General features: G+C 40.0%; 1 protein-coding gene across 2 annotated transcripts in view; it reads right to left on the reverse strand.

Annotated features, from left to right (window-relative positions):
* The window catches only part of aldh5a1 (aldehyde dehydrogenase 5 family, member A1 (succinate-semialdehyde dehydrogenase)), a 34,908-nt gene that overhangs the window by 14,265 nt on the left and 1,679 nt on the right, over window positions 1-18,964 (reverse strand). Inside the window, exons 2-6 of one of the 2 annotated variants that reach the window (XM_068056934.1) lie at window positions 17,699-17,782; window positions 10,717-10,887; window positions 4,995-5,111; window positions 2,747-2,890; window positions 1,084-1,269 (exon numbers count right to left, since the gene is read on the reverse strand). In XM_068056934.1, the coding sequence (XP_067913035.1) occupies window positions 1,084-1,269; window positions 2,747-2,890; window positions 4,995-5,111; window positions 10,717-10,887; window positions 17,699-17,782 (702 nt within the window). The remainder of the gene's footprint in view (window positions 1-1,083; window positions 1,270-2,746; window positions 2,891-4,994; window positions 5,112-10,716; window positions 10,888-17,698; window positions 17,783-18,964) is intronic. The other variant, XM_068056943.1, reaches the window with a different exon arrangement.

The raw sequence follows: 18,964 nt of genomic DNA on the forward strand, positions 1-18,964 counted from the left end.
CAGGGTCACTGAATATTTTTAAGGCAGAGGTAGATAGGTTCTTGTTAGACAAGGGAATCAAAGATGGGTAGATGGGAATGATAGTCCATGATTTTCTTGAATGGCGGAACAGGCTTGAGGGACCGAATGGCCTACTGCTGCTCCTAATTCCTATGTTGGTATGTAATAAGCAACTGTCCCAGCTTCAAGAAATCTCAAAGAGGATGGAGAAGACTGCCAAGGTAGTCATTGCACAGTTGCAGCCTGATGTGTTAATGAAGTGCCCAGCCTCCAAGAGCAGGACAATTACTCAACACGAAACCCGCTTGTGCAATAAGGATAACAGGTGTATACACGGTGGGTTAGGGCCATGCCTTCATTTTAAAATGCTTAATTTTCTCCCATCTGTCGTAGGAGGGGTTAATATAGAGGCCAATGTTTCCAGTTATAGGGGAGACCAAAACTAGGGGCCATAAATATAAGGCAGTCACTAATAAATCCAATAGGGAATTCAGGAGAAACTTCTTTTCGCAGAGAATGGTTAAAACAAATTGCATAGATATATTAAACACATGAAGAAAGGAACAGAAGATTATGCCAATACAGTTTGATAAAGAGGGTTGGGAGAAGGCTCGTGAAGAGCATAAACGATGGAATTGACGAGTTGGGCCGAATGGCTTGTTTCAGTTCTGTAAATTCTATGTAATTCCATGTAAATTGCTGCAAAAATCCTTTCCTGCCCCTTAGTCACCCCTTATTTTTCAGGTTTATAATTTAAAATGAAAATTGCAGACAGTCTGGAAATTAGCATTTCATATCCAAAAATTGCACTGCAGAGAGGGATAACTGGAGCACATTTGGCCTCACTCTAGAGTGCCATGTCAGGAAGTGGAATACAAAACACTCTGGTCTGTGCTTTTAAACAATGTTTCTAAAAGTATAATGGGGAATGACTGAAGGGCCTTTTAATTTAGGAATACACTTCCATTTCTTAACCCGTAAAAATGCTCAGTACACCCAAGATAAGTTAAGAATAAAAAGCAACTTACAAAGGGTCCATTCAATCTGAGAATTCTGGCTTTGTCTCTGTCTCAAGCTACTCACCTGTCCAGAGTTTCGGAACTTGGAGGCCAAGGCACCAGCAACAGCTAGATCCAGATCACAACTGTCAAAAACAATGAATGGAGCCAATCCACCTAGTTCCATGGAAGCCTTCTTCACAGTGTCAGAGGCTTGACGTAGGAGGATCTGAAAGGTGCAACTGTAGCTTGTCAAAAAAAAATGCTCAATCTATAGGAAGGGATGAGACAAAAGTTTTCCTCTGTGCACAATGTGTAACATAATTACAAAGAACAGATTCTGATTTTGTTATATACAGGGCATAGATGACTCCCTAATCACTCACTAAAAGTCATTATGGTTATTAAATAGCCAGTTTGCAGTGTTGACATTGTAAAATCTAGTCAATATTCTTTCATTTTAACAATAACAATCTACCCGTACACTTAAAATTTCTATTTATAAAGTTCCTCTCACTTATAATGACAGATCTAAATCTCACCTCACAATAACATTAAAAAAAAAACTCCTTTCACTTACAATAAAGTTCCCCTTACTTACAACTTGCAACAAAAAGTTTGTCTCAATGACAACCTAGAACAACTAGCAGTAACAAGGTAGAGTTAGCAGATTCTGGTGTCAATGTGTTTGCAGATTACAATATCCAAGTTACAGAACATGGATGATGATTAGGACGGACACCCTGGGGCTTTTCCTGAAATACTGTGCAGGTAGAGAAGGAGAAATCACTAGAGGTCCTATAATGGCTGGTACAATAGGCAGGACGGGAACCATGAGAAAGGGAGCCAAAGGAGAGTTGGTGGAGAAGAATGAAATAGTCAGGTATTGAAAGCAATAGAGAAGAAAGTAATCGTCAGTCACAATCATACGGGATGCTGATGGTGACTTTGACTGGAACAGTCTTAAAGTTGTTGGTAAGTCAAAGGCAGGAAAGACTTTAACTTGAGTGGATGTGAGCAAGTAGTTTAGGCAACAACTGTCTCTCACACACACACAGGCAGTGCTCTGAGCTATTGATGAATCTGTAAGAATGTACTTTAAACTGCTTGACCAAGATAACATTACAGCTACATGTAGCCAATTTTAATTATGCAGATAAAGCATACTGCACTGAGGTTAACTACAGGCTACCTCTGTTCCAATATTCTTTCCAGAATTTCAAATACCAGATTTGGGACAACCATCTAGGTTTAAATAGGGATAATAGTAGGGGATAATGCACAAGAAATACATCACTAAAGTACTAAAGCACCTATGTTTATTGAACAGATTATTTAGCAGGACCTGTAGGATACATTTCCTATTTATCTGTCAGTCAGTGTTTAGGACATTCATTGCAATTCGCAGATTCAGCAAACAAAAATCACTAGGTCTGTCCAATAAATGACACCACAGATCCCATTTCCTGCACGACTAATGAAGTATATTCCAATGATTTGAAATGAGCAAGTCCACCATAGTTTCTATGTATATCATCCAAAGATCTATTGACAAATCTCAGCATATTATTCCCATGCATCTTACAAACTGGTTCCAGCATTTAAACAAATCACCACCGTCCACTTCACACAGGAGATAATTGAATATTTCCAAAAGATCTTGTGTCGAAAACCTCAGATGGGTTAATAGCATCTTGTTACATTGCAACAGTAAAAGTCAGCTCACCATTAGACATCAAAATACCCACCTTTCCAGTAGCTGTGGACCCAGTAAAAGAGATTGCGGCAACAAGAGGGTCTGTGCAAAGTACCTCTCCTACAGCAGGAGTTTTGGACTTGGAGGAGGGGATTACATTGAAAACCCCTGCAGGAATCCCAGCCTGATCTGCAAGCTGCAAAACGAGACACAAAAATACACTGCATTAACTTTTGAGAAACCCTTACTTCTGGAATTAAGTGAGGCCCTCCACTTTGCAAGTAATTCCTATTTGAATAGTCAGTATATTATTTAAAAGCTGTCAGTATTTAATACAAAATCATATACGACTTATTTTGCCTGAATACTCTATAGATGATCCATTAATCCTGAATGATCCAACTCCAGGGTTATCTCTTTCTGTGATTCAAAAGAACACTGTAGTTTTATGCACAATTTTTCTAAGCAAATTTTGAAATGGATACTCAATAGGTGATATTATTACTGGGTACAATACTGAGACATATACACAAATGCAATTAAATATAAATAAATCTGTAAATGTAATTTAAAAAAAATCTTATAATGGTACTTCTTAAAAAAATTTAGGGAGTTTTGATAGGGCGATAAGAAAAAAAAAATCCTCTTGTTTGGGGAGTCAATGACAAAGGGGTCATCAATTTATAATGGTTGAGATGAGTTGGGGAAAGTTTCTTTACAGAATTTTGTTGGAGAGCAAACAGTGCTTTGCCAAAGAAATAGCTGACGCAGATATCACTGCATCTTTTAAGGCAAGAGTTGATGAGCATTTACAGAAGACAACGTACAAATCTTGGGCTTGCACTAGATTCTCTCAGGTTCAGTATCCTGGTCACTCTGATAAATGATCCTGGAGTCTGTCACAAGCTGCCCGATATCCATTACAAATGACTTGGATGGCAAGAACAACACCCACATTATGTGCACTGGATACTGTGACCTTAAACGTGCTAACACATTTTCACTTACAGAAGGTGGACTGATAATCTATTGAGACGAGGCCAACGAGAAACCAATAAATTGATTAATGAGCTGACTTCACTTTGAAAGTGAGCATGGCTAAAGTGAGTGGCACTAACTTTAAATGGCGAGACCGCTCTACTGCTTTGACTGTTCCCTTCTCCCAGTGATCATAAGACAACGGCTTGATAACTGACACCAGCCCTACCCGAAACTCCCCACCCTCCATCTCAGCACTTGTGTAGAGGTTTGGATTGTTGAGTTACAAATCAAAGCTACCACCTTAAATGAGCATGTAGTACCACATTATCAGTAATGGAGAAACCTTTCAGCAAAGTATCTTGCTTCACAATCAGAATTAGTGTGCAATACAGATGTTGGGAGCCAAAGCTAACCAAAGAAATATGCCCGTGTCTAACTTCAAAAATGCCATTGTGACGGAGGCTCAAACCATCTCAAGGGGAGCGTACGCGTGAAAAGGTTTATTTCTGTCTGATGACAGTTTTACTCAACAATGTGGATTTACCATGCGAGGGTATGCATCCTTGATCCTGCAGAGGAATTGTCAACCAGTTCTAAGTATAGGAATATTTTAACTGATAGAATCAACTTCTGGTTGTGTTATCGGATCACAATAATAGGGTTACATAAAGTTTTGGTGAGATCCCCATTTGAAGTAACGCGCCCAGTTTTGGTCCTCCAACCTCAGGAACGGCACTGGGGTTTTGAAGCTGGCATAGGAGAAGAGCAACAAAAGAACCCCAGCCTGGGATCATTGAGATATGAAGATAAATTCGATGCCCTGGTTTTCTACTCACTGAAAAGATAAGAACTTGATCATTCCTAAGGGAATAAACAAAATGAGAGCAGATGAGATGACAGGGCTTGATAGGGTCACCCACATAAGCTGAGGAAAGAGAGAGGATGATCAATTTGTGGAAAAGAATTCTGGAGGAGGCACGGGAGACTGATTTTTCAAAGTTTTGATAGAGGGCATGTTGTAGATTCCAGATAAAACACAGCGTATGGAAGGCAAGAGTCCATTATTTTGCAAAGAAATGAATGGCTTTGAAGCTTCCTGGGGGTGGTCTAATTGGTTGAAGGGTCAAAGTGGATTTTTTAAACAAAAGAGTTCCTAAATTGGTTGAAAGCGTTGTGTGTTCTGCATCTCCCTGAAGGTGAGTGATGGGGTGTTATTACATGGTAATTAGATCAGTTGAAGGGTAAATGGTCCTTTTAGCTTTTTCTCTTCCTTGACACATAAAATCCAAGCTCTGCCTTCCGTATCCTGTAGAGCTCACCTCTGCCAATGCCAATGCAGATAGGGGAGTATCTTCAGCCGGTTTCACCACCACTGTGCAGCCTACCGCCAAGGCTGCCCCAGCCTTCCGTGTGAGCATGGCACTGGGGAAATTCCACTACAAATAAAACAATACCAGTTAGACTGTTCCAGAGTAAATAGGTTAAAGATTAAATTTTCTTAGGATAGTATCTTATATAAATTGGAAACACGAATGAGTGTATCATGGCAGCACAGCATTAATAGTTTGGAAATGTGTCCCATTTCCTGAATGGAATCTCTCACACTAAACTGAGGGATGTTATATTGTCACATACAGCAGTCAGCTGTAGCTCAGTTGCAGCACTCTTGTTTTCAAGTCACAGGGTTGTGGTTAAAGTGCCACTCCTGGGACTTGAGCAAAAAAGAAATCCAGTTTGACACTTCATTTAGTACTGAGGAAGTGCTGAGGTGGTTTTTTGGATGAGACATCAAACCGAGACCCCATCTGCCCTCTTAGGTGGATGTAAAAGATCCCATGGCACTATTTCGAAGAAGAACAAGGGAGGAGTTCTCCCCGGTGACCTGGCCAATATTTATCTTTCAACCAACATCACTAAAACAAATTATCTGGTCGTTAATCTCACCACTGTTTGTGGACCTTCTTGTGCACAACTTGTCTGCTGCATTTCCTATATTACAACAGTGACTACACTTCAAAAGCACTTCATTGGCTGTAAAGTGCCATGGGATATCATAAGGTTAATAAATTTGCTATAAAAAAGCAAATTCTTTAACATGTCTTCATAAGTAGTGCATTAATAAGCACAAAACAGCAATGGAAAGAAGCTAAATCTCAAGTGCAAAGTGCTAAAAATAACTGGATGCTGTGGTAGTGCCAAAGATAAACATTGGACTCTCAAATAACTGTTTACAACCTTGGCTGTTAGTTAAACCAAGTTTATGTTTAAATTGTAAAGTACCCTTGAACCTTTCAGAATAGACAGCAATCAGCATAAAAGCACATGATCTGTGTCATCCCACTATATGTCCAACAGGACATCATGACCTAGGAGAGCAGTAACAAGGATAAACAGGAGCTTTTAAGTTAACATTTTTTGAACATTATCTTTTAATTGCTTCTCAACTAGAAGTTGCTGTGAACACCAGTAAATTCCTCAGTAGGAGTCCAAGAGTCTCCTAGCAGAACCTATGACCTTAGTTACAATCTAGAAATTGAAGTGAAAGTTTTAAACAAATTCAGCAGTTGTCATTGGACTCCCACAGTGGTAACCACCGTTAAAGCCAAAGCTTGATGGATATTCAAGTTTCCCTAATTTCATATTTCCAGGATTGGACTAATAGGTGGGTCTCTCTGTAGCTCAACATTGATTATCCTCAAATTATACAGTGAACTTTCAAACAAAGTAACTAGTTAATTGGACCCAACAGTAGCAAAGCAGCAAAAGTGAGCATTTCACTGAGCAAAAAATAGGTTTCAGTCTCAGTTCTGTCTGATAAATACATTCTTTAGAGACAGCTTCAATAAATCAACATTTAACCTATGTGGTGAAGTGACTGGAGGTGTAGGCTTCAACCTATTGGAGCGGAGAACTTAGCTTCAATAGTTATCAGCAAGTCTACTTCTGCCTAATGCTAAGGGATGGAAAGTCCCCTGCTTAGACTAATCGATCTTCCTGGTTCATAAAAAAACCCCACAAAATTGATAGGCGAGGCAAAATAGAAGCAAAATTGGCGACAACTTAAAAATAAAAACTGAATCTATCGAAAGTATATTAACCCACAATGGACAACTAAAAAAGAACTTGCATTTATATAGTGCCTTTCATGGCCTTAGGATATCCCAATGCATTTTGCAACCAATTAATTTTGGTGTGGTTATTACTGTTTCATAGATAAATGTGGCAGCCAATTTACACACACCAAGGTCCCATAAACAAACGAGAAAAATGACCAGTTAATCTGTTTTGGTTTGTGCTGGTTAAAAAATGAATGCTGGCCAGAACACCATGGGATACTGTGACATAGTGGCAATATCACTGAGCTAATAACCAGAAGTCCAGGCTAATGCCCTGGGGACATGGGTTCAAATCCCACCACAGCAGCTGATGGAATTTAAATTCAATAAATTAATTATTAAAAATCTAGAATTGAAAACCATCAATTGTCATAAAAACCCATCTGACTTAACTTTGGGAAGGAAATCTGCTGTCCTTACCTGGTCTAGCCTACCCTCCCACAGGAATGTGGTTGACTCTTAGCTGCCCTCTGAAATGGCCTAGCAAGCCAATATGTTGTCAAGCTTTTATGCTGATTGTTGTCTATTCTGAAAGCGTCAAGGGTACTTTACAATTTAAACATAAACTTGGTTTAACTAATAGCCAAGGTTGTAAACAGTTATTTGAGAGTCCAATGTTTATCTTTGGAACTACCACAGCATCCAGTTATTTTCAGCACTTTGCACTTGAGATTTAGCTTCTTTTCATAGCTGATTTGTGCTTATTAATGCACTACTTATGAAGACATGTTAAAGAATTTGCTTTTTTGTAGCACATTTCATAACCTTATGACGCCCTATGGCACTTTACAGCCAATGAAGCACTTCTGAAATGCAGTCTGTTGTAATGTAGGAAATGCAGCAGACAAGTTGTGCAATTAGGGATGCACAACAAATGCTGGCCTTGTCAGCAACACCCACATTCCATAAAAAAATTAAAAAACAATCACAAACTTATTGCACAGAAAGAGGCCATTCATCGTACCTCTGGCTCTTTGAAAGCTTAGTCATGCTTAATCTCAAAGCCCTGCTCGTTGTTTGTAACTTTGCAAGTGCCTCATCCTAAAATACCTGTCCAGCTCCCTTTTAAAATTATATATAAGATCAGCTTCCTCCACATTTTGAGGTAGAGCATTCCAAATCCCGAAAATGCAGTGAAAAAATTTATCATCTCTCCTCTAGATCTTTTGCCAATGATTTTAAATCTATGACCTCTGGCTATTGACCCACTCGCGCACCAAAGGGAACAGTTTTTCACTACTCTATCAAAGCCTCTCAGTATCTTGCAAACCTCTATTAGGTCACCTCTTAACCTTCCCTGTTCCAAGGAGAAGAGTCCTAACTTCTCCCACCTCTCCTCCTAACTGAAGTCCCTCATCCTTGGTAACATCCTGGTAAACCTCCTCTGAACCCTTTCTAAGGCCTTTACATTTTTCCTGAAGTGTAGTGTCCAGAATTATCCACAATATTCCAGTGATTTTTAAACTTCTAGAATGATCTCTTTGCTTTTATATTCTATTCCTCTATTTATAAAACCAAGTAACCCAAATGCTTTTAACCACCCTATCAACTTAGAACAAAATAACATAAGTAGGAGCAGGATTAGGCCATTTGGCCCTTGGAGTCTGCTCCGTCATCCAACAAGATCATGGCTGATTGTCTACCTCAACTCCATCTTCCTGCACTATCCCTATTGTCATGGAGCTTTTTTTCCTCCTCTGTTTAAAACAGTGTACCTTTAAGACAGAGTGAGAAGATTCTTTGAGAACAGTGTATCACAGCTGCACCTTTTCCCTAGGACACTGCAGGAGAGTGGGGAGGTCATATGGTGTACTGTAACTTTTTAACTATGTGTAAAGAACAGCTGAAACCAGTTTTGAGAGACACCAGTGAAGCATGCTGAAGGAACAGGCTGTCTATTTCTTGTAGCAGCAAAACTACACTGAGTTACAGGCTGTGTTGCCTAAGTAAAGAGAAAAACCCTGGAAAAAGATCATTTGCATTATTGAAGGTAGTAAAATCCTTTTCACTTCGAAACCCTAAGAATTCTCTACCTTAAGAGTGACTCTCTGTCGCCTGTTTGTGTTTGCTGGAATTTTCAATGAAGTTTCTACTGAGACTCTGCTGGTTTTAAAATCCGAGTGGACCCGTTCTTATACTCCTTGTCTAAAGAACTGTGCGATGCCCGCTGCAGTCAAAGTGCTTTGAATGTCTATCAAGTAAAGACTGTTCATCAAATCTGCCTGGAGACTTCGAGTGGCATCTGATTATTTTTTACACTAGGATACCTCACCTATCAGGAACGTAACCCACAAAGACTTACAACCCAGTAATTTATTTATTTATTAAGAAACAGCTAATTTTTTAAAACATCATTTTTAAAAACCGGTTAACCATTTGTTTTTGAATGTGTGTGTGACAGCATAGGGGTTAGGTTAAATAAGAAGTTGTAAGGTCTTTAGACATAAATTATCTTGGTAGCGTTAAGATTTAGTTTATTATATATTTAGTTTACAATATGTTGCCCTGCCTCCCATAAGAATGTGTACATGGACACCATCTCAACCAAATTTTTCAAAATTGTGCCATTTATAATATGATCTTTCCATATTACTCCTCCCAAAGTGCATCACTTCACACTTCTCCATAGTGAACTCCATCTGACATGCTTCTGTCCATTTCACCAGCCTTTATATGTCATCCTGAAGTCTATATCCTATTCTCACCACTATCCTTTCAAGTTTCATATCATCTGCAAACTTTGTAATGCTGCTCTCTACACCAGAGGCTAGGCTGTTTATAAAAATTGAAAAGTGTAATTGACTCAAAACTGACCCTTAGGGAACACCACTGCAAGACTCCCAATCTGGAAAATGTCCATCCACCACCACCCTTACTTCCTGTCATAGAGCAATTTCTGGATCCATACGACTACTTTCCCCTTAATACCACAGGCTTCCATCTTCCTAACAAGCCTCCTGCGTGTTACTTTGCTGAAAGCCTCCTGAAAGTCCATATATCCAACATCAACTAAATTACCTTGATCAAGCTTCTCTGTTACCTCAAAGAATTCAATCAAACTAGTCTGATATGATTTGCCGATAACAAATCCATGCTGGCAGTCTTTGATTAACCCACGTCTTTCCAAATGAAAGCTTATTTTGGCCCTGGTAATTGGTTTCTGATAACTTCCCCACCACCAATGTTAGGCTAACTGGCCTGTAGTTTACTGGTTTAGCTCTCTCCCCTTTCTTGAATAGACAGATGCAAAGTACTCATTTAATACTTTCGCCATGTCCTCTGCCTCTACATGAAGATTTCCCTTTGGGTCCTTAATAGGCCCAGCATTTTCCCTAACTAAGGTCTTATACTTTCAAATGTTTATAAAATGTTTGCATTCCATTTAATGTTGCCTGCTTTTCTTCGAAATGTTCACCTGAACATGGCGGAAGGGGCTCTGTTTAATGTCTTGTACAGAAGACATCACTCATGTTAATGCACCACTCCATCAATACTGTGTTAGCTCAATTATGTGCTCAAGTCTTTGAGTGGGGCTTGAAGCCACAACCTTCACATTCTGCAAAATCTCTACCAGTTCGCCAAGCCAACACCAGTAGAATCATATATGACTTTGGGCTAAGTCTCTCAGTATCCAGAGCTAAATTTATGTATACTGTGGTCACTAGAACAGCGATTGAGTAAATCATCTTATCTCTAGACGGCAGCACACATCAGAATTATAATCCAACGGGGATTAAAACGTTTACATAAGTGCCCCAACTAACACGGTGTTAATTCAATTCAGATGCAACATATGCTGAAAACTGCTTATTCTAAATGTGTATATTATAAGGAACTTGAATTCAAACATCTGATAAATATGTTCAACAACCAAGGCATCAATAATGTAACACTGCAGACAGACAGGCTGATGCATAGCGCTCACAGGAGTTATGATAGATGCTACTCCTATTGGTTGCTTCAGGATTAGGACCCTACGGTTAGGGGAAGCAGTAGGAACAATATCTCCATACACTCGACGAGCTTCTTCTGAAAACCATTCCAAGAATGATGCAGCATACAGTATTTCACCTAAGGCTTCCTTCAGTGGTTTTCCCTAAAACAGATCATTTACCAAGAGTTAGTATTACTACTGAGAAGATGCAGAAACAACTGTAAAAGTATTCACATTTACACTGCAGAACATTTCAAGGGCACACAGCCATGTCAGTATGGAGGTAATGTGGTGCTTGGATTAAACACATAACTATACTCTAAATTCAGCTAACGTGCACCATTATAAACCAGTTCAGGATCTGATATTAGCACAAAATCCATTAAAGTTAAAGCAATGAAACTTTAAATCTATACATAATGTACTAAGAATGACGCATCAACACTCCAGACATTGCACTTTATAACAGATTCAAAACAATATTCGTGTAGTCTCATTTACTATCAATGCAGTGATTTTGACCGCACGAATGATAAACTGGGAGAAAAATCCGGATTCAGGGTTTAATCGTGAGAAAGGAACAGGATGGACTGGGAGGTATTAATCTCATACCACTCACATTAGAGACTACATGAAGTGGAAATCCATTGCAAGTCCTGGGTATTTTGTAAATCCACGTAATCTCATTTTACCCACCCCACCCAAGACTGGCACAGTTCAAGTCAAATTGCAGCCAGTTAACCTAAATGCAGTTCTTCTGGTATGGCAATGTATAGGTAACCTTATAATCCCTTTCATATTATCAGCCATGAAATGCTTGTGCTGCTAAAAACACAAGAACCAGGCGTAGGCAGCCATACGGCATGTTAAGCCTGCTCCGCCATTCAATAAGACCATGGGTCATTTGATCTGGGCCTCAACTCCACTTTCCTGCCTGTTCCCCATAACCCTGGACCACATAGTTAAAAAATCTGTCTCTCTCAGCCTTGAATATATTCAATGACTCAGCCCCACTGCTTTTAAGGGGAAGGAATCCAAAAATTCATGACCCTCATAGAAGAAATTCCTCCTCATCTCCGTCTTACAAGGGCGACCCCTTATCCTGAAACTATGCCGCATTGTTGCAGATTCCCTCACAAGGAGAGACTTCCTCTCAGCATCTTTCCTGTAAAGACCTCTCAGAATCTTCCATGTTTCAAGATCACCTCTCATTTTTTTAAACTCCAATGAGTATAGGCCCAACCTACTCAACTTTTCCTCATAAGACAACCCTTTCATCCCAGAACTCAACCTAGTGAGCCTTCTCTGAACTGCCTTCAATGCAAGTATATCCTTCCTTAATTAAGGAGACCAAAACAGCATGCAGCTTTGGTGTGGTCTCTCCAACACCCTGTACAGTTGTAGCAAGACTTCCCTACTTTTATACTCTATTCCCCTTGCAATAAAGGTCAACATTCCATTTGCCTTCCTAAATACTTGCTGTACCCGCAAGCTAACATTTTGTGCTTCATCTACGAGGACATCCAGATCTCTCTATACCGCAGCATTCTGTAGTCTCTCTCCATTTAAATATTCTGCTTTTCTATTCTTCCTACCAAAATGGACTTCATTTTCCTACATTATACTCCATCTGTCAATTTTTTGCTCAATTAACTTAGCTATACCCCTTTGCAGAGTCTGTGTCCTCCACACAACTTGCCCTCCCACCTGGTTCCTTTTTTAAAAATTTATTTATAGGATATAGGCATCATGCCCATCCCAAAATGTCCTCGAGAAGGTGATGTGCTACTTTCGTGAACCATGCGGTCCGTGTGATCTAAGTACACCCACAGTGCTGTTAGGTAGGTAATTTCAGGATTTAAACCAGCGATGAAGGAGGAATGATGATCTATTTCCAAGTCAGGATGCCATGTGACTTGGAAGGGAACTTGCAGGTGGTGGTGTTCCCATACACTTCTTACCCTTGTTCTTCCTGGTGGTGCAGGTCACACATTTGGAAGGTGAAGGACTCCTATGCTTTGAACTGGAGGCATAAACAACTCACTGATACTAACATTAAAAATAAAGGGCAATAAGTTACTCTGTACTTCTAAGCTGTAAACTGAAGTACATTCCGAACTGCACAGTTCCTGGTAAAAAATAAAAATTAAACTGAAATGAATGATTAAACATGCCTTTACTTAATAACAATTAGGCTTAAAAAAAAAGAGAACCCAAGCACAATCTTGCCTAAACTTCAAGAATGCTGAGCAATTACGCCTTGTGTAACACACATTAAATATTTTAGTCACAGAATTACATACTACATAAGTTTTTGACAATTTTCCCCTAGCTTTTAAAAAAATAATTTTGAAAAAGTGAGGCTGGATGAGAGAGAGAAATGAGTGTAATAATTAAAGTTATAACAGGTATATAATGTTCTACATATTTCAATAAACATAGTAAGCTGAAAAAGTATTTTTTCTCATCTTAATTTTAGCGCATTCTTAAAACAAAATCATGGGTTCAATTTTAAAGCAATTAACCTTTATTTTATATCGTCACTGCATCTTGTTCCTACTAAAATGAATCACTTCACATTTCTCTGCATTGACCTTGATCTGCCATCTCTCCGCCCATTCCACCAACTTGTCTATGTCCTTTTGCAGATCTACACCATCGTCCTCACCGTTAACAATGCTTCCAAGTTTTGTATCATCAAGGTCCTGTACACCAAGGTCTAGGTCATTAATATATATCAGGAAAAGCATAGGTCCCAACACTGATCCCTGGGGAACTCCATTACAAACCTTCCTCCAGCCCGAAAAACATCCATTAACCACTACTCTTTGTTTCCTGTCACTCAGCCAATTCTGTATCCGTGTTGCTACCATCTCTTTTATTCCATGAGCTATAACTTTGCTCACTGTATATCAAAAGCCTTTTGAAAGTCCACGTACAACACATCAACACACTCTGTTACCTCTCAAAAAAAACTCTAGCAAGTTAGTTCTACATGATTTTCCCCTAAGAAATCCATCCTGGCTTTCTTCAATTAACCCGCATTTGTCCATGTGACTATTAATTTTGTCTCGAATTATTCTTTCTAGAAGTTTCCCCACCACCAAAGTTAACTGACTGGCCTGTAGTTGCTGGGCTTATCTTTGCACCCTTTTTTGAACAAGGGTGTAACGTTTGCAATTCTCCAGTCCTCTGGCACCACCCCCGAGTCTAAGGAAGACTGAAAAATTATGGCCAGTGCCTCCATAATTTCCACCCTCACTTCCCTAAGTATCCCTGGATGCATCTCATCTGGTCCTGGTGCTTTATCCACTTCAAGTACAGTCTATCTACTACATCCTCATCAATTTTAACCCCTCCTAGTGTCTGAATTACCTCCTCTTTCACCATTACCAAGGAAGAAGATGCAACCCAGGCAAAGCAGATGAAAAATATTCATTTAATACCTCAGCTATGCCCTCTGCCTCCATGCGTAAATCCTCTATGGTTCCTAATCGGCCCAATTCCTCCTTTTACCACCTTTTTACTATTTTTTTGTCTATAGAAAACTTTGGAATTTCTTTGAATGTTAGCTGCCAGTCTCGTTTCATGCTCTCTCTTTGCTTCTCCACTTCCCCTCTGGATCTTCTATATTCAGCCTGGTTCGCAAAAGTATTTTCTACCTGGCATCTGTCATAAGCACACTTTTTCTTCTTTAACCTCTACCTCTTTTGTCATCCAGGGAGCTCTGCATTTGTTTATTCTACCTTTCCCCTTCAAGGGAACATACCTTGACTGTACCTGAACACTCTCTTCTTTGAAGGTAGCCTTGCTCAGCTACTGTTTTTCCTGCCAACCTTTGACTCCAATTTATTTGCCCCAGCTCCGTTCTTAACCCATTGAAGTTGGCTTTCCCCCAGTTAATTAATCTTACTCTGGATTGTTCTTTGTCTTTTTCCCAAAGTCAGCCTAAACCCTATCAATGATCACTGTCCCATAATTGACCTCTGACTGATACTTGATCCTCTTGGCCCACCTCATTCCCAAGAATCAGGTCGAACATTGCCTCCTTTCTTGTTGATTCATTGACAGAAAATGTAAATATTCCAATTTCTGATATCTGTGAGACAAGAGTGAGACCCGCAGATAGAAGGAGACAATCAGAATGTCTTTCCTCATTCTAATGAGATTTTTTTAAAAAAAACTAAAGTTGGATTTTGAAAGGAAACTTGTCATCTGCCCTTTGGGGAAGTCAGTGGGAGTAAGAGGTAAATGGTTATGGGCAAGATTAATGACAGCATAACAAAGTAGATTGAACTTCCTACTCAATCGCTGTATCTTCAAAGAAAATGAGATAGGACTAAGGATTAAGGAAATGGTCAAAGAGGATGAGGTAATGCAGTGGCACAGGGGCCACAGCTAAGCACTTGATGAAGAGGATGGAAAGCAAGCCACTGAGGACTACAAATTACCATAAGCAATACCACAGGAGACTGATTAGTATTTGCAAGAACAGCTTTTGTCACGCATGCATGCATCCATTCAATTCCACATATCAAACTTTCTTACTAATGGCAAAACAATATTTACAGAGCTGAGCTCTTCTGATACAGAACCAGGAATTTAAAAGCAGACAATTACTGTTCAACTAACTTTAATTTACAAGTACAATACCTACATGTGTCTGTTTTAACCTACTCCCCCTCAAACTTTTAAAAATGCTAATAGTTGGAAAAATCAAGACTAACTCACTGGGCGGCGCAGTGGTTAGCACCGCAGCCTCACAGCTCCAGCGACCCGGGTTCAATTCTGGGTACTGCCTGTGTGGAGTTTGCAAGTTCTCCCTGTGTCTGTGTGGGTTTCCTCCGGGTGCTCCGGTTTCCTCCCACATGCCAAAAGACTTGCAGGTTGATAGGTAAATTGGTCATTATAAATTGCCCCTAGTATAGGTAGGTGGTAGGGAAATATAGGGACAGGTGGGGATGTGATAGGAATATGGAATTAGTGTAGGATTAGTATAAATGGGTGGTTAATGGTCGGCACAGACTCGGTGGGCCGAAGGGCCTGTTTCAGTGCTGTATCTCTAACTAACTAACAAGGTAATTTGAAAAGTCTGAGTCATTTCTCAACGACTCTAAACCACAGTGGAACATTTATATATTGTTTAGTAAACAACAGCTTGCACTTTTATAGCGCCTTTAACATGGTAAAATGTCCCAAGAAGCTTCACAGAATCAACCTTCGCAGATATCAAACAAAATTTAAAACAAAACCACAAAGAGATATTAGGGCAGACAACCAAAAAGGAGAAAAAAAAGAGGTAGAAAAGTTTAGGAAAGGAATGTTGGAGCTTCGAGTCTTGGCAGCTAAAGGCATGGCCGCTGACAGTGCAGTGATTAAAATCAGGGATGCTTAACAGGCCAGATTTGGAGGTGCACAGATATCTGGTACGGTTGTTGGGCAGGAGGAGATTAGAGATAGGGAGGGATATGGCCATGAAATGATCTGAAAACAAGGATGAAAATTTTAAAATTGTGGCGTTGTTTAGCCAAGAGCCAAAGCAGATCACTGAGAAGAGGTGATGGATGAAAGGAACTTGGTGCGAGTTAGAACACGGGCAGAGTTGTCAATGATCTCAAGTTTATGGAGGGTAGAATGTGGAAGGGCGACCAGGAGTGAGCAGAATAGTCACGCCTAGAGGTAGCAAAGGCATGGATGGGTTTCAGCAACAATGAGCTGAGGCAGTGGTAGAGTCAGGCAATGTTACAGAACTAGGAGGTCTTAATGAAGGTGCGATGTGCGGTCAGAAGTTCAATTGTGTCAAATATGACACCAAGGTTACGAGCAGTCTGGGGCAGCCTCAGACAGTTGCCAGGGAGAGGGATGGGATTGGTGGCTGGGGAATGGAGTTTGTAGCAAAGACACTGGCTTCGGTCTTCCCAATATTTAGTTGGAAGAAAATTTTGGCTCATCCAGTACTGGATGTCAGACAAACAGTCAGACAATTTAGAGACAGTGAAATCAAATGCAAATTGCCCACTATTACTTTAGAAAGTCACTTTTTATATGAGCATGATTACACGTTGCACCAATGTATAGAAGAATCAGATTTAACTTTTAATTTATATGGAGTTTTATCCACAATGTTACACCTCATATGTGCTGAGAACACATTAATCCACAGAATCAATCTTACGTTTCTCGAGGATGTAAAGCATAGCACAGATCACATCATGTCAGTGAACACAAATTGAAATCACCAGCAGCACAGTGGCGCAGTGGTTAGCACCGCAGCCTCACAGCTCCAGCGACCCGGGTTCAATTCTGGGTCCTGCCTGTGTGGAGTTTGCAAGTTCTCCCTGTGTCTGCGTGGGTTTCCTCCGGGTGCTCCGGTTTCCTCCCACATGCCAAAGACCTGCAGGTTGATAGGTAATTTGGCCATTAGCAATTGCCCCTAGAATAGGTAGGGAAATATAGGGACAGGTGGGGATGTGGTAGGAATATGGAATTAGTGTAGGATTAGTATAAATGGGTGGTTGATGGTTGGCACAGACTCGGTGGGCCGAAGGGCCTGTTTCAGTGCTGTATCTCTAAACTAAACTAAAACTCTTATCAAAGGTTGATTTCAAACAAACGAACTGTTTAAAGAACTCCAATTTACTACTGACTTAAAAATTTCATCTTGTGGATATCCTATACAACTCAAGAGTTGCTTAGTCATTTTTAAATTATGGAATTATTCAGAGCAGTGAAACATGAATTGCTATTGAAGGCTGCTCTCTCTCTCTCTATATCTTACCCTTATTCAAATTTGACTTACTGCTTTAAGATTCTGCTATGTTTCTTTTATCTTTTTCAAGTTAGTAAAATATATGTTTCCTGATGAATTTACTTTTATATAACTTTTAATTAAGGAATGAAGCAACTCTGAGGAGCATATCAAAGTACAATATCTTTTTGGTTAGTTGCTGATGCTGGTGTTTTACTTACGTACATTTTCTGCAGTAATTAGCCTCGCGAGCTCGTCTTTGTTTTTTACCATTAAATCATACCATTTTCTTAATAAATTGCTTCGCTCCTGAAAATAGAAATATCAAAAATGGTAAATTGAAAGATGTAGAGTGGAACTCAGGGCAAATAAAACATCATGTGATACCAACTCTGGCTCCAAAATTCACTCCAACTTTTTTGGGCTAATCATATTGACCATCGAAGCTATGACCAGAGTTCATCTGGGTCTGACATAGACCCTGGGATCTGGCACAATCACTGGATCTCCCTCACCAGTGAAGCGAACACATAACTAGATTTGACATACCTCTGAATCTGGATAAAAGTACTACAGCATATCTTCCAACTTCTCCAGATCTTTATTAGAACCCATTTTTACATTCACATTCTTCTTTTTACCCTTTTGTTCTTTTGCCCATATTCCAAGTTTAAACCCATAGCTAGTGTAAACTAATTCCAACTACTGGTTTTCACACTCTGACTTAAAAGCATAGTCCTCAGGGTTAAGTATCCTGAAAACATGAAACCTATCCTTATTTTCTCCATGTCTCCCAGTTGCAATACTCCACATGAAAGAACTGAATCAATAAACAAAAAATACATTTTGTCTCATTTATGCAGATTAGACTGTCCTCTGATGCAGTTAACATAAATTGTTGACCCATATTTTGTATGCAGGCATTCCCAGTAAGACTAGTTCAATAGAGTGGCAAAGCTGGGCCTGCTCTTGCCAAAGAAGAGAAAGCTGAGAAGTGATTTGATAGAGCTGTTCAAAATCATGAGAGGTCTGGATAGGGTGGATGGGGAGAAACTGTTCCCATTGACAGAAGGGTCAAGAACCAGAGATCACCAATTTAAAGTGAACCAGAGACTGGAGGAAAAACTTTTTATGCAGCCAGTGGTTAGGATCTAGAATACACTGCCCGAGAGTGTGGAGCAAGTAGATTCAAACATGGCTTTCAAAAGGGAATTGGATAATTATCTAAAGAGAAAAGATATGCAAGGCTACAGGGAAAAGGCGGGCGCGAGGAACTAGCTGTTGCGCTTGCAAAGAGCTGACATGCTAATAGCCTCCTGTGCTATAGAGAAGGAAGGGGGGGGGGGGAAGAGAAGGAAAGGGGGGGGTGGGGGGGAAGAGAAGGAAAGGGGGGGTGGGGGGGAAGAGAAGGAAAGGGGGGGTGGGGGGGAAGAGAAGGAAAGGGGGGGGTGGGGGGGAAGGAAAGGGGGGGGGGTGGGGAGAAGGAAAGGG

This window comes from Heterodontus francisci, chromosome 2, assembly GCF_036365525.1.
Source record: "Heterodontus francisci isolate sHetFra1 chromosome 2, sHetFra1.hap1, whole genome shotgun sequence".
Classification (NCBI taxonomy): domain Eukaryota; kingdom Metazoa; phylum Chordata; class Chondrichthyes; order Heterodontiformes; family Heterodontidae; genus Heterodontus; species Heterodontus francisci.